We start from the raw sequence: 15,445 nt of genomic DNA on the forward strand, positions 1-15,445 counted from the left end.
GATGTGAACTAGTTGCTATTCTGCTTAGAGGTCCCTATGATCTGTGAATCCCCACAAGCACTGACGATTAGGGATGCAGAGAGAAGCGTGTAGCTGGGGGACAAACACCRGGGAGGGGGGATGGAGAACCGAATGTCGCATCTAGACAAACAAAATAAAATGTGTTGATTGGTCGATTGGTTGTTTTGTTAACAGGAATCAGGTGCTAGATGTGTAGAAAAGCCCTTTATCCGGAGATCTCCTCCCGCTGTTCCTTGTTCCTGCGCACTTCGGCTGCGTGCAGTTCCTGCAAAGATGGGAGAGGTGACACGGGGCTCACACTCCCTGCTCTTGTGATCAATATTTTCCTCTTGCACACAGGATTTGCACCAAACATCAAAAAGAGACCAGTTTCCCATCCAACACGCCCCGAGGTCAGGGGGTTACACCTGCCAGGAGTGAAGGATCATCTGTGGGAGCCTGGAGGTGATGGAACCCACAGTGAATGCACTCCTGGCTCCCCTCTCCTGCAAAACCTTTCAGCCATGCAGCCCAAGGCGGGCCTGCTGCCCTGGCTTTGGATTTGCACCTATCAAGATTATCCAGGCAATGTTCTCTACTGGCCTTGAAGGACACAACCCCCACTTCCTGCTGCTCTGGAGCTGAGCTGCTCCTCAACAACCACCGCCAAGAAAACGCCCTGTCCCTTGCACTCATCCCACTGGATTTTTTCCCCATTTTTCCACGAGGACCAGCACCCCATCCCTGTCCTGGGCTTGCACCCACCTTCTCGCGGAGCCGCTCCCTCAAGGCAGCGAGGTGTGCCTCACGGATCTCCCTGCTCAGCTCCATCTTGTAGTTGAGCTTCTCCTCGGCCAGGCGGCTGAAGTTGTTGTTCTCCTCCAGCGCCTTGTGCAGCACCTCCCGCTCGTGTTCCCGCTTCTCCGCCAGCTGCTTCAGCACCTGCGCCTCCTGGGTCTGCAGGGGAGAGGGGCTGAGGCCACCCGAGAGGCTCTTCCAGCCTTCATCTGCCCTGAGAGGCTCTTCCAGCCTTCATCTGCCCTGAGAGGCTTTCTTTCCTCTGCTCAAATCACTCTGCCATCCCCCCCTACTCCACAACAAAATCTTCTTGCTTGGAAGATACCTCTGACACCTTTGTCCTGCTGTCATGGAATCTTTTAGTTGGAAAAGCCCTCTGAGATCACTGAGTCCAGCAGCTCCCCTGCCACTGGCCAGTCCACCCGTGCGGGTTCCCACCCATGTCCCCAAGTGCCACATCTGCACAATGATGATGATGGAGTTGAATTCCCTGCCTAAAACAGGCTGCAGAACCTCACTCCTGTGTCTTACCTTGGACAATTTACAGTGAAATAACAAGTGTCAGAACGCTCTTCCCAGCTGTTTTAGTTGACTTCTGATGATTTTTAGGGTTTGGTGCAATTAGTACCAGAAAAGTCACTGCTTCTACAGGACATGTCCTTACCTTCCTCCTCTCTTCTGCAGCCTCCAGCCTCCTCTGCAGCTCCTCCAGGGACAGATCCTTCTTCTTGGGAGGGGAGGAAAGGATTGGGCTCTCAGGAGATAAATCTGAAGGGGACTTCAGGATCACCTCGAAGCTCTGGCCTGATGCCCTCTTATCCAGCTGCTTCACCTCCATATCTTTGTGGGGGAAAAAAGCAATGACTCTGTGAACCTGTGCCACTCAGAAGAGTGTTCACCAGAGATCATCAAGCTCCTCACACAGGACTTCGGATTTTCCTCTGTCCTGACCTGAGTAATTTTGTTTTATCTCCATAATTTCTTGATTGGCAATCACCTTCATCCCTTCCATGCAAATGCAATTAATTTGAAGTCATGGCATAGTTACACRAAGGTCACATTGCTGTTAACACTTTGTATTTCACCCCAGTATGAAGCACAGAGATTCTGACCCCGGCAATCTCACACATTTTCTGTGAGATCATAATCCAAACAGTGCCRGAGCTCCTGTGGGTGCAGGTTACCTACCTCCATACTGGTAGATGGTGTTGGGATGGGGCTGGGTGTGGAAACAGGAACAGATGAGGGAGAGCAGAGACAGCTCCTTCATTTTCTCCTTGTAGGCTGAAAAAAATGAAATAGCAATGAGAGAGATTCCGATGGCAATGGCAGCTCTTTATCGTGGAGAAATTAGGCAAGCAGACACATGGAATCCTGTTTGCAGCTACCAGACTCTGTGGAGACYTTTTCATGCTGCCATAGCTTGCCAAAATGTCCCCAAGGAGTGTCTGATCTAGAGCAGCCTGAATTAGCTGCCATGTGGCAAATGTCATGGGAGCACACACAGCAGGGATTTAACACATCTGGAGGTGTAAATTTCTGTGCAGGATTTTCCCTCCAGAGGAGCTGGGACACTGCAGCCCGTTTAGTTAAACATGTTGGCATGTTTACCCTTTCTCCACTGGAAGTGGAATTTCCATTCTCTGAGACAAAATGATGCCCATTGACACCTAGAAACATTTCTCAAGCCTGGTGAGCTGGGAATATTTCACAATTCAGCATTTCTGAGATGAGGATGAAGAGGCAAGAGGAAGACAGCAACACGGAGAACAAAGGGGCATTTGAGTGATGAAACTGTTCAGGGGTGTTGCTACCAGGAGGAGAACTGGACCCCAACTTCCTGAGGTACCTCCTGCCCTGCAGCAGCAGATCAAAAGAGATGAGAGTGGATTCTGCCACCTCTTTGGCCCACGCAGGCAAAGGTTGGYACAGGTCTGTTGCCACAGTAAATGTGGCCCCCACAATTTTTCCAAGAACAGGAAACACAAAACCCCTTAAACACAGCCGCTGTGAGCCGTGCAGTTTGCTCATCATTCCTGTGACTGGAGGATGCACCACGGTGGTCACAAGTGCTGCCCTAATAATGACAGCAGAACACAGCAGCAATCTGCTTCTGGGACAATCTTCCCTGCATTCTTGGAGCTCAGCACATTTCAGACAGTGACCTGACACTTGACAAAAAAAACTCAGAACAGAAGGAGTTGAAGCCAATGAGGGGCTCTGTCAGGTTCTTTATCACATCAGTGAAACCCTCACAGCAYCACTCCTGTGTGTCAGGTCAGCAGCTGAGTCTCAGCAGTGGGTGCTGCTGTCTCACAGSGGCTTTGAGGCTCTGCCCTGGGCTGGCTTCTCAAGACACACCCAGGCACGTGGGGACAGTGCCTTCACGACTGCATGTCCTGCCAAACCTTCCCTGAGCGTCCTTGTGCTGCCCTTCCTCCTGTCTCTGCCACAGGCACAGGCATTCTGCTGTTCTCCCTTGGCTCTCTCTGGATTCTCCACATTTTCYTGATGCTTCTAGCCTTGGTTTGTCCCCTCTGTACTGAGCTCACATTTCATGCTCCAGCCAGAGGCAGCTCAGCTGCCAATGCCACCTTTACAGCAAGACCTTCCTCTAGGCCAGGACAGGGAAATCCCCAGAACTCTGTGATCTGAAGAGGCATTAAACACAGAAAAATTCTGAAAAAAAGTAACATCCCGCGTACCACATGCCCTTAGGAACATCTTTCAGGTAATCTCTGCCTTTACATAGCTAATTGAATGGGAAAACTTATTACTTCTTTATATTTCCACTTCTTTTTTCCTCCTTAGTACAGAGCTTCACTCTAACACACTTCTTTTGCCAAACAACCATTCCCAGAGCTCAGATCTTGATTAAACACTTTTTTAAAGCTTGCTTCCCATTCTGATTTGAACATTCTGCCYAGTCCTGCTGTTAAATGTAAACCAAATAGGAATAGTTTACACCAGCAGTGCCACCCGGACACACTTGATTTTGTTCTTAACGAAAAAAAACTCCGGGGAGGCTCTGAGAGGCCCGAAGTTGTGGCATGGGGCAGTAAGCTAATGCATCTCCTAATGTGCTGCCAAGAACCCTGAGGAGGATCCCTGGGAATAGATGAGAGACATTATCATTTATAATCATTTAGACATTATCATTTAACACAAACCAGTCGACAAGGTCGTTGCGCCGCCGTTACGTCTGGTCCTGGGTGAAACCAAGGCATGAGGCAGATGTGCCACACCCCTGACCCACTCATTTAATTCAATTTAATTGTCTGCCAGCACTTGTTACAGAGCACAGCCTCTGTGTTTCATGATTTGAGCTGCAGTACCAGCACTGTGTGCAGATGATTCCAYGCTGCGTTTCCCTGCCTTTCGGGAGGTTTGCTGTGGTGATTTCACAGCTGCTCCATTCCATCGGGATCTCCCCTGTCCTGCTTTCCCTTCGGAAGAACAAACTGACCGTCCCTCTCTGTSAATTAAAATGAAGAGGAGCAAGAGGACAAAAGGCCCTGGAAGTGCTCTCCGTCCTTCCCCCGCCCCGGAGCCTGCAGCTGCACCCCGGCGCCAGCCGTCAGATGCAATTAGAGGCGCACGGGGCCGGGGAGCGGGGCTGGAGCTGCCGCGGCCCCGGGGACCKGCGGGGAACCGTCCCGAGGGCCCCGAGCAGCCCCCACTGCCGGGGGGRAGCGGGGGAAGCAGCGGGAAGGGGCAGGGACCGAGCCCTCCGGGACCCCGGGAGCCGCCGGGGCTGCGCTCCCCGCCCGGAGCTGTCCCTTCAGAACCATCGGCACCGCCGGAGCCACCGACAGCTGTCCCTTCAGCACCACCGGGGCGGCCTGGGGAGGGGAAGGACCGAATCCTGGAGAAATTATAGAATCAGAGGAGCACKGGATCGTCACAGAAYTGTTCGGGGTGRAAAAGCGCTCTACGATCATCGGGTCCAACCATTCCACCGACATGGCCAAGCCCATCACTAAACCGTGTCCCAGGTGCCACATCCACATGGGTTTAAATCCATTCGGGGATGGTGACTCCAGTGCTCTGGGCTGCCCGTGGCAGGGTTTGACAGCCCTCTCAGTGAAAACATTTTCTCTAATGTCCAATGTAAACGTCACCTGGCACTGCTTGAGGCGTTTCCTCTTGTCCTGTGCCTTGCTATTTGGGAGAAGAGACTGACCCCCACTTGGCTCCWCCCTCCTGTCAGGGAGTTGTAGAGAGAGAGMTGATSCCCCAWGAGCCGCCTTTTCTCCGCTGARCCYTCCCARCTCCCTCAGAYGCTCCTGGTGCTCCAGACCTTTCCCCAGCTCCACTGACCTTCTCTGGRCACACTCCAGCCCYTCAGTATCATTCTTGYCCTGAGRAGCTCCTRATCCATTCCCCGAGAACTAAACCAACCCCTGGAATGCCCACACCTGTGCTCCAGGGCCAGSAGCCAGAYCTGTGGGACACAGAAACATCCACAGTGATGGCCCTGTGCTCATGACACGTCCTGTGACAAATGATTGTTTTATCAGGCTAAGACCAGAAAAGGCATYCTGTGAGTAGAGGTACATCCTCTGATTCAATAACTAAAAGTAAGACCCATAAAGTCTGGGACACTGTTTAGGAACCTGTGCCAGTGAAGATCAAACCCAGTATCTCCCAAAGAAAGTCTTTGTTTCAATCACAGCTGCTTAAAACTCAGGGGTAAAAGATTGCCAATCTCAGCTGAAATTTGCTTCAGAAGAATCTGAACTCCCATTTTCAATAGATTGAAGGTTTTCAGGACATCTTTATGCCAGTAGACAAAACCCTTGAACCAGGGAAAAGACATGTGGCTGGCCAGAAYATGACATGGCTGAGAAGTTCCTGCCTAGAAAGGTTTGCTGTTCAACAGGGAATGCTGAACTTTTTACTTGAGGTCTATTAGCATTTTTAGTTCTGTTAACTTAGTAAAAATAAATTCAGCTTGCACAGAGCARATATTTCATTTCTGTATAAATTAATCTGACTCTGGTCCTCAGGGACCGATTGCTTCAGTCTCAGAAGTGCAGCAAGAGCTCTGCCTCGTTGGTGGGCAGAGGATTAGGACAGGCTGCTCACTCAGGCATGAATTACTGATATTTAACTTCTGGTTTTAGGCAAACACTGCAATACAAGGATGAGCAGCAAATCCATTCACTCTGGTATGGTCTTCATGACTGTGTCATAACACTTCACTGCTGTCATATCAGAACTGGGGTGAAACATTGCAAATAACTGAGTTGTGTAAACTAAGAACTGAATMAACTGTAGAAATTAGAGAAAATATATCAGAGTACCATCCTGTAAAGTGGAGTAAACTCACATTTTGTTGGCTGTAGAGGACCCCAAGTAGTGATTGAGCTACAATCCATAAAGATGCAGACAGTTCCTCAGTTTCTTACCATTTATGCCCTGCAATCTGCACAGGCTGGTTCTGGTTTGGTTGTATTCCATCCCRCACCCCATGAGCCAATCAAACTTAATTAAAATTTTTCATCCAACTTTTCTCTGCATATCAATATTATATTGCAACATAATATGTTGCCTGGGAAAAACTACTTTCTCCGGGTTGCAAAGAGAAGAAGGGAGATGCCCTGAGCGTTCACCAAGGCACCGAGAGGCTCAGGGCACTCCCAGCTCTCTCCAGCGACTCCTTTCCTKTGCTCCCTCTAGTGCTGTAGGGAAMATCTTGCATTTCCATGTCCCCACTGCTTTGCATGAGTGCTGTGCACACCATCGATCCATGTAAAGTGTTTATCTCCAGGTCAGCCCCCGGAGACATTATCCAGCTGCTCCCTGAGTAGTTGTGGTGCCAGAGGTAGAGGAGCAGCTGGGAATGGTGTGGTGCAGGAGCAATRGGAACCATCTTCCTGCTCGTGATGTGCCTGCATGGTGGGGCTTAACATCTATCATTCATTAAAAAAAAAGTTTTGTTCTTTGCTTTCTAAATCCATAAAGCTAAACTGCAGCCCGGTTTTGGATTGGTAGTTAATGGCATCCAGAAAAACAGAGCGAGGCCATCTCGGCACAGCACYGACACAACATCAGTCATCGTGAACAGAGCAAGGCTAATTTATGTGAAAATTTAGATGGATGAGACTGGWTGTGCTGTGTCTGATAGCAAGGTCAGAGGAAGGTTATTACAAGAAAATAATTTGGTTTGTGAAGATAACTTTGGAGAAGTAAGAATTGCTTCCCTAAGGAATATTATCTCATGGAAAAATGAGAACAGGCCAATTATAAATGAAGCCAAAGCCTAAACAGAAGTAAAAAAAACCAGCAGAGAGTCAGAGAACTGAGACCTCCAGCACAAAGACCTCAATGCCACACACACAACAAAAGCAACCACAGTCCTCAATAAGCCTTGAGAGTACAGCAGGCTCTAGATATTCTCCCCTGCTATGAATCCTATTATAAAAACATTGGTCAGACCTTCACTGCAGTCTAATGCACTTCCACCTTCTGGCTCCTCAGCTTCCACAAACAGGTCAGTAACATATCTCACACAGCCAGAAAAACACTAGTGAGTTTTTTGTTTGTTTTTTGCTTGTCTGGTTGTTTGTTTTTTGGGGTTTTTTTTGTCAGCTTAGTAGTTGTACCCCTACACTGATGGTGTAGGGACACCATGAGACTTCAGACCCAGAAGATACCATGGGCTCATGTGGAATCACGCATAAGAACAGGCAGATGTGAGGTTTACTCTGCCTTCTGTCAGACATCTGCTCAACTATTGCCCAGGAATGGTTTCCAATCAGCCAGCTCCTTCCCCCCAGATTTTATTGGCAGCTCATAAATGTCACCACAGCCCATGCATCAGCAAATCATCCAAGCTTGAGCACTGGAACATGTGGACTGCTCCCAGGTAAATAACCAGGGAAACCTCCTCTTGTATGGGATCAGCAAGAGGGAAGAGCCCAAACTGTGCAGCAGAGCCCTGGCTGGGGGTCCCTGTTGGGAAGGAGAGAAGCATGGCCTGAGTTGCTTGATAACACAGAGGAAGGAACAAAATGGAAGCAGCTGACCCAGAGTGTTCATGGATTTGGGGCAAAACCAGGTTGCATGGTCAGATTTGGGAGAGACAAAGAGCCACAAAGGAGCTGGRGAGCTGATGAGCCAGGCATGTTGTTTCCAGTTAATTTTGGGTATAGAAGTTTGAGTGAATTTCWGGTCCCTCCAAGGATTGTCATGAAGAATCATCAGCCCCATTCGCCCTAATAAAGTTTGATGCTGCAATCCCGTGTGCTGCCCACAGTGCTGTCACCATGGGCTGATCTGCAGCCTTCGGGCTGACACATCAGACCCCTGAATCTCAGCTTTCACTTATCAGAAACAGAATGTGTTCATCTGATAAAACAGTGCCTTGACCAAATCTGAACCACCATTGACAGGCTCCAAGAAAGGGCTCCTTTGAGATCTGAGGCATCTTCCCAGAGTAGACATGGTATCATTAAACAAGATACTACTTATATTTCAGAAAGAACAAGTTTTTTCCCCATTATTTTGATCCCTTCTTTGGATTCCCCAGTGAAAAATAATATACATCTATAGAAATGTTTATAGTTGTACAATAGACTCTTTTGGCTTGTAAAACTGAATTCCCAATGAAAGAGCCATATCTTTTTAAGGCCACATAGACTTCTTCAACAGCCAAATAGTGATTTCTTGAGAATGCAGAGAGATGGAGAGCTTGATAGAAAGGGCTCTGACTCTCCAGCATGGGCAGTGGAAATGTCAGGACAGGGYAACACCATATGGTGTCCCTCAATATCACCCAGAAAAGGGATTAAGGGATAACCCAGAGCCACAAGAAGTCCCTCAACTCTCACATTTCAGTGCAAGACAGGAAAACCTTGTGATCTGCCAAGGCCCATTTACCATTCCCAGTCACGAGGCCAGGAATGACAACCTGGTGTTTCCTCTTGGCTCCACCTTCCCAGACACACCAACATCGGAGACAGCCGGTGGGGATGTCACCTTCTGCATCATTTCATAATCTCGGGTTCTCTTTATTCAACCCAGACTCYACAAACGGTGGGGGAGTTCCGTAGCCCCCCAACGCAGCCAGACCCGCTGTGCGCGGTGCACAAAAGCACAAAGCCTTGTGCAGATGCTGCGGGGAGGAGGTGCGAGGGCTCTGCCCCTGCAAGGGCTGCCCGGCAGCAGGACCGGCACCGCAGCTGAGCCGGCACTGAGCATGTGCCGCCCATCCCGCTGCTCCAGCACCGACAACAACCCCCGCGGCCASCAGAAAACGCCTGAGGTGACAGGGACAAAACAGAGAGGGCAGCCAGGCTCGGGGGAGCAAGCCCTGTTTCTTTTCATCCCAAGGATTCGGTTGTTTGTTTAAACAAACCAAGCAAATCTTCCCAAGGGGGATAAGCCCCCGGGCATCAGCCGCAGACACTGCAGCTGCCCTCCCCTCAGCGCGGATCGGCTTTTGCTGACAATAAAGAAGGAAATCATGAAGAAAGCAAATAAGACTCATTCCTGAACTGAAGGATGCCTTATTCTTTTCCTCCTGCCCTTCCAGACTGCTCTCCGTTGCTGCTGTACGTGCTGKAGGCGATGGGGAGATGGGGAGCTGCTCCTGCAAAGGCAGCTGGGCGAGGCTCAGCCCCGACCCTCCCTTGGCACACAGCGCCCTATTCTCTTCCCTCCTGCCACAGCACTGCTCGGCATGACTTCCTACTCCTTGAAATTGTTTCTCTGCTTGATCTGAGCCACAGGGAAGCCCTATTTCATGCTTCTCCATGATGTTAAGTCTCTTTGACAGTGAAACTGCATCTTTGGGAGGATGGAATACGCTCTGGGCATGCAGTGGGATGGGAGGGTGAGAATGCACCAACTGGAAATCGCATGTTGTGCCTGCGTGTGTTTCATCCACCACCTCATCCATCTCAAGTTCGATGCAACCTTGGTTTAGACGGCTGGTGAGTCTGAGCCTGCCCTCCCACCCCCACTCTGCGAACGAGGTCCAATCCTGCTCGGCAGGGAAGGCAGGAGAATGGGTGGCACCTCCCAAGAGTGCACTSCTGCAGACGTTCATTGAGACAGGGATACTCACAGGAATAATTACAACAGCTGGAGGTTTTCTATCATAAACACATTTTTACAATGCTGCTTTACATCTTTAATTRCATGCAAAGCCCACTCGGGATCAGCTGCACCCTCACACTGCCCCCCACACATACACACCCTTCCATCTCTCTGCCCTTCTTTCCCCTGCATCTRCCCCTCTTTTAAAAGGAGCAAGGAACAGAAATTGTACAACAGAAAACCTCGGCAAAGGGCAGTGAAAGAAGCAAGAAGTGTTGCCTGGTCCCCTGCGGGCTGGTTCTCTGCCTGGGGGGCACAAAGCACTGCCTGCTCTTCCTTTTTGTCTGTCGCTCCTGCTCTGCTTTCATCCAGAAGCTCTCCAGGATCTCATTTCCCCCTCCCAAACCCCTCTTTGCGGGCTGCAGAATTCAGAGACATTCCAAGAAAAAACTTGTTTCTCTAAAAGAAAAAGACCCTCTAAACCCACCCACTGTTCATTGTACCATTTCAAGCCATTCTTCTCCTTCACCCACACTCCTAGTTTCAGCCTCCCGAATCTCTCCTTCCCAGTTAAAAGGGGSAAGACATGTCTTTAGGAAGCTGGACCGAAGCAGCACAGCATCCTCGGGCTGCCATCCTGCAGCCAAACCCGACCAGGCTCCCGGGCAGCCACGCTGTGATTCCCGGCACTGCTGCAGGAGGGAGGAAGGGCTTCCCTTGCAGCATCTCATTTCACCCAGCGCCATCAGAGGACCGCTCCCCAGTAGCATCTTCTAACCAAGAAATGTGAGCTGTGCAAAAAATCTGGGGCTGGGGAGCCCTAGGAATGCACAAAAAACCCAGCCAGATTTTTCTGGTTGGCTTTGGGGGATTTTCTAGGGCATTACTGACTCTTGTCCATGTCTTCCTTTCCGTTACCCATTTAGGCAATACATGATCTTCACAAGACAAAATGTAATTTCTGATTTCCTCACATCCATCTACACAGCGTGCAGGTTTTTTTCTTAGGGTGGAAAAAAAAAGCTCTACCACGTTACAAAAATAATATTTAATTGGCATGTAGCAGCATCTTCCAATGGCACAATGAAATGGCAGCAATATTTTAAATTGGCAAGTTTATCACATGTGTATTCATATTAAAATAAAAAGCCCACCTGCTATCTTGCATCAGAGGGGTGTGTGTATGGGGGAGGAAGGGGAACAATGCTGCCATACCAGCTGCCTCCTCAGCACAGAACTCCCCCGAAACCCACGGGGGGGAAAAAAAAAACAACCCAAACCTTCAGAATAATGATAAAAAAAAAAAAAATACATAAACCCTGATGGTTTTAGAAGCGCATTGATGTCAAGCCCCCGAGAAGCTGCCTGTCCTACCTGAGACGGTGCTGGCCATGCTGCGGCGGGAGCGGAGCGGTGCTGCAGGAGCAGGAAGGAGCGCAGGAGCTGCGGAGGTGCTGCAATGCTGCGGGGAGGGAGGACTGACTCAGCTGGAGGGGGCTGCAGCCATCCGCGGCGGGGAGAGGCTGGAGAGCCCAGAGAAAGGCGAGGGGTGGAAAGAAAAAGAAGGGTCACTAGTTCAGAATATTAATGAGCGTATCAGGCCTCCTTTCCTGGGTGGCTTTGACGGCAGATCCCTCCCAGGCAAGCCTGCCTGCCAGGAACACAGCCCCACGGCGGGGGGGCGAGACACACCCAGCCGGGCGCTGGCAAAAGAGGATTTTTTCCTCCTCTTCCTCCCTTTCTTGTCTGCTCGAGATGGCTAAACTGCTTTTTCCCCATGCTGAAAACAGAGTTAAGCAAAATAATAGATTTTTTTTTTAACATCCATTCCAAGGCAGCCTCACCTGAAGGGCCAGGTCGGGGTCTGGYTTGACTGGGCTGAGGKGCAAAACCCAAACCCCAAACCTTGCAGCAGCTTTAGGCAAACAGAGACGGGAGGAGGGATCCCAGACTCGTTTTTAGGCATGGGATTTTTTTTTTTTTTTTTTTTTTTTTTTTTTTTTTTTTTTGCACCAGCACTGAGGCACTAAAGGACCTGCAGTTTGGGGAGGAAACTGCTGTAAAAGTAGAGGAGAAAGAGCAGAATGGAGCCTTTTGATTTCAGTGAGAATTCCCTGGGTTTTTCCCCCACCCCAGACATCAGTACCTCTTTCCTTATAATTTTCTTTCTGTTTTCTATAATTTCTATAATTTCCATTTGTGGCTGTTGCCAGGGGCCAATGCTTCTGGGCTTTTAGAGCATCAATCACACACTTGGGAGCAAGGAATCCTCCCAGACCCACACATCTCCCGGCACGCTGCAATGCAGACACTCCCAAACAATTCCAGCTGCTACAGGGAACTACAGGTTGTTGGAGGAGCTGCCAGTGCTCTGGCTTGCTCAGGGGCAGAAACCACAGGCACTGCCTACCAAATTTAGCTAGAAAAACAGAGATTTTCCTTTTTTCCTGGTTTTTCCCCTATCTCACAGTGTCCTACTCTTTCTACACTATTCTGGAAGAAAAATAGAGAAAATAAACTGAATTCAGAATAAAATTAACCCTATCCACACATTTTCAATGTGTGTTTGCAAGAGGAGCATTTTTTATGACCTTTAACTACTTCCTGTTCTGTCCAAGGCTTGTTTTGTAGTTCCAGCTCCCTCTACTTTCTCCTCGGATTGAATCTCTAGGATTTGACAACTTATCTTGTGTGTGTTTCAAAAACACCTTTGCCATGACCAGAGGAAGGCAGCCATCCCAGGCACCTGGCTGCTGGAATAATTTCTCCCTTCTGTTCAGSATGAGCTCTGGCTTTGATATTCCCAGCAGTCCCAAGAGGGTCTGGCTCCATTTTGCAACATTCTGGATCTTTTGGCATCAATCTAGTATAYATTTTATTCCTTTCATTAAGGAGAGGGTATGGAATGCTTTCAAGGTGCATGGCCATGTGTCCCACTGGAATACACRGTGTGAGAAATGGGGAACAAATGGTTTGGAGTGTCAAGGTGGAAAGTTAAAAACAGTAAATGGACTGTAAGGCCCTGGACTATCAGGATTAAAAGAACTCAATTTTGGGGGGCAAACAGAAGTTTTAGACTCAGAAAGACAACWAATAGCAATTTAACCCTTCCCTATCTGAAAAGGGGAAAATAACCTTCATGCCAACCACAGAAGTTTCAATCAACCCTTGTGRCTCTTTTGTCCCATTCCTGAAGATTCCTGCTTGTCTGGCAGCGTCTGGATGTTTTTTGGGAAGAGAGATCCTGCCTGGGCGGTCTCTGCACAAACATTATTCACTTTACACATCTGCACAGCACCAGTATTCCCCTTGCTGGGGTCTCTGTGGTGTGGTTCAGTCACTTCCCCACAGAGGTTAAGGATCATCTTTTCCAAGGTTTTTATTTTGTGTATTTTTTCYTTGAAAATGAAAAATAGTTCATCCAAGATCTTCACCATCCACTAAAGAGCAAGTGGTGGAAAKGGGCTGGTTCCTCCTGGCTGGGCTGGCAGGGACAGGCTGGTGAGGGGCTGTCACACAACTCTGTCTGCTGCTCTGACATTTTTGAAATCTCTCCTCCCTCTCCAAACTCCTGCTATAGAAGAATTCAGGGTTTATCATAGAGAGACAAACACCAAGATGACAACCCTATTTAAGAGAAACACCTTTATTTATTCCATTTTTATCCTGACAGATGCTGCAGCACCTTCACTAAACCTTCACAATTCTTTCACAACYTTAACAAGAAATACATTTTTCTYTTTAAACTTACAACCCRTTTCCCCTGCTCTGTTTTTAGAAAGACAGCAATGCTGGAGGCAGCCTGCAGCCCTGGTCAGGTGAGGTCACTGGTGCAGAGGAGCAGCCTCCAGGAGCTGCGGAGCGGCCGGTGCTGACTCATGTTTGCTGCTGGACACAGCACCTGCTGACTCACAGCCCAYTCCTTCCAGGGCTGGTCACCTTCCAGCTCCCCTCTCTCAGCAGGTGACACTGCTCCTATCAACAGCAAGGCAAAATAATCCTTCTCGACACACTATTGATATTGTTCTTCCKTGTAGGAAAGATCTATTTATAGAAAATAATAAAAACATGGTATTCCATGTATTTCTGAGGTGTTTTAAACCTTCATTCACCCCTAAWGTTATCCCACACTCTCATTTTACAATCTTTACAAATTAATTCCTTTCATAGCTTAATTGTACACAACTGGTATGACAGGAAAGAGTTCACAGTCAGAAACATGAGCAAAAACAGCTGTTACATATTGGGTGGAGCACATGAAGATCCAGAAGAATAAATCAGTGTTTTCCAGCCCATTCCCTAAAATTAAAGACAGTTTATAATCCAATGAAGTTCAGCTCAAGTAATTTAAAGGYTGGTGACCAAAACAGCAACACCCATGAGCTCCCCTGATCCAACACCACAACACAGAAGGTGCAGCAAATTTGGGAACAGGTGATACAATGTTTAATTTACATAGTTCAAAGTCTGTTCCTTTTAACATCAGAACTGTTCTACACACAAACAAGCTGTGCAGCTGGCCAGGAATAAAGCATTTTAAAGTGAGAATTAAAAAAGCCACATCCTGTGCTACATCTATGTGGTGACCGACAGTGTGAGAAACAGCATCAAACCACAGAGTTCAAATTATTTTYTTCCTGCCTGCTGTCTCATATATACCTGCATAAAACATAGTTTYACAAAGTTTGGCGATCCAGGTAAACCATGCCTATGCATTTATTAAAAGCAGATTCTTACAAAAGTGGGTAATCCATCAATCCAGAGCAATTCACTGCAATCACACGCATGTGGAACCAATCCTCGGCTGCTCGAGTACCTGGAATGCCGACACAGCCGCTCCTGGATGTGCCTGGACACACTGACAGGGGACCGAAGGGTGGGAACACCGCGCTGAAGAAAGCCGGGAACAAAGGCACGGCAAATTCACCCCTAACAAAAGAGACCCGTCAGAATTCATTACCGTTCCTAACGCGGGAGCTACGAGGCTCARCACAAAGCCACAGAACCCTCCCACCTCAAACGCCGAGGGTTTCACAAAGAATCCCGCCGCGTTCTRCCCTCTCCCCCGTGCAGCACCGCCCCAGGGTGGCAGATCCCTGCACAAAGCACAGCAGGGCCTGGGGACAAGCTCTGGCCAAGGGCATCGCTTATCAAAACGCTCCCGAGCCGTTCCAAAGGGCAGAAACACCAGCCCAGGCGGCCCTGGCGCGGGGAACACGGACAGGGCTGGGAGGCTTTGGAAATGCAGCTTTTAGCGAGACAACCGCCGATATTCCGCCTCTGCAGGGCCGAACCTCGGCCTCCGCCCCGGGAAAAGCGGCTACGGAACCCTCCGGCTGCACCACCCAGGGCCGGTCTGGGGTCCGCTTCCCTCAGACTGGCCAGGGCATAAACSCMACCGRGGTTGAGCCGCTCCTGCCCAGGGCYCCTCATGAGATGACACCAGTCCCCAGCCCCGCTCGGGCCCCGATTCCCCGGTCTGGGCTGCACCGGGATCCCAGCCCGGGCCGCCATTGCACCGCGCCCCGGCCCGTTACCCGGGCAACGCCGCCGCTCTCGCGAGAGCGCCCGCCGGAAGTGACGCACAGAACGTGGGACGCGT

General features: G+C 49.3%; 1 protein-coding gene across 2 annotated transcripts; it reads right to left on the reverse strand.

Moving 5' to 3' along the window:
- Positions 1-6: 6 nt before the first annotated feature.
- Positions 7-11,727, reverse strand: STMN3 (stathmin 3). Of its 2 annotated transcripts, XM_057365877.1 has the most exons (6): positions 11,688-11,727; positions 11,218-11,366; positions 1,987-2,082; positions 1,463-1,638; positions 766-957; positions 7-286 (listed from the first exon to the last, which is right to left on the reverse strand). In XM_057365877.1, the coding sequence occupies exons 2-6, from the start codon at positions 11,234-11,236 to the stop codon at positions 227-229; spliced, it is 543 nt and encodes a 180-aa protein (XP_057221860.1). In that variant the 5' UTR covers positions 11,237-11,366; positions 11,688-11,727; the 3' UTR covers positions 7-226. The 2 variants fall into 2 exon arrangements, with proteins under 2 accessions (XP_057221860.1, XP_057221859.1); XM_057365876.1 differs by lacking the exon at positions 11,688-11,727 and having other exon boundaries at positions 11,218-11,509.
- Between the last annotated feature and the right edge of the window lie 3,718 nt (positions 11,728-15,445).

Source organism: Malurus melanocephalus, unplaced genomic scaffold (genome assembly GCF_030028575.1).
Source record: "Malurus melanocephalus ecotype Western Australia unplaced genomic scaffold, MMel_1.1 scaffold_59, whole genome shotgun sequence".
Classification (NCBI taxonomy): Eukaryota; Metazoa; Chordata; class Aves; order Passeriformes; family Maluridae; genus Malurus; species Malurus melanocephalus.

Coding starts and splice junctions, on each gene's coding strand:
- STMN3 (XM_057365877.1), bottom strand. Junction 958..1,462: donor CTGCAGAAGAGAGGAGGAAG/GTAAGGACATGT, acceptor TCTCCCCTGCAG/ACCCAGGAGGCGCAGGTGCT. Junction 287..765: donor GGGAGCGGCTCCGCGAGAAG/GTGGGTGCAAGC, acceptor CCATCTTTGCAG/GAACTGCACGCAGCCGAAGT.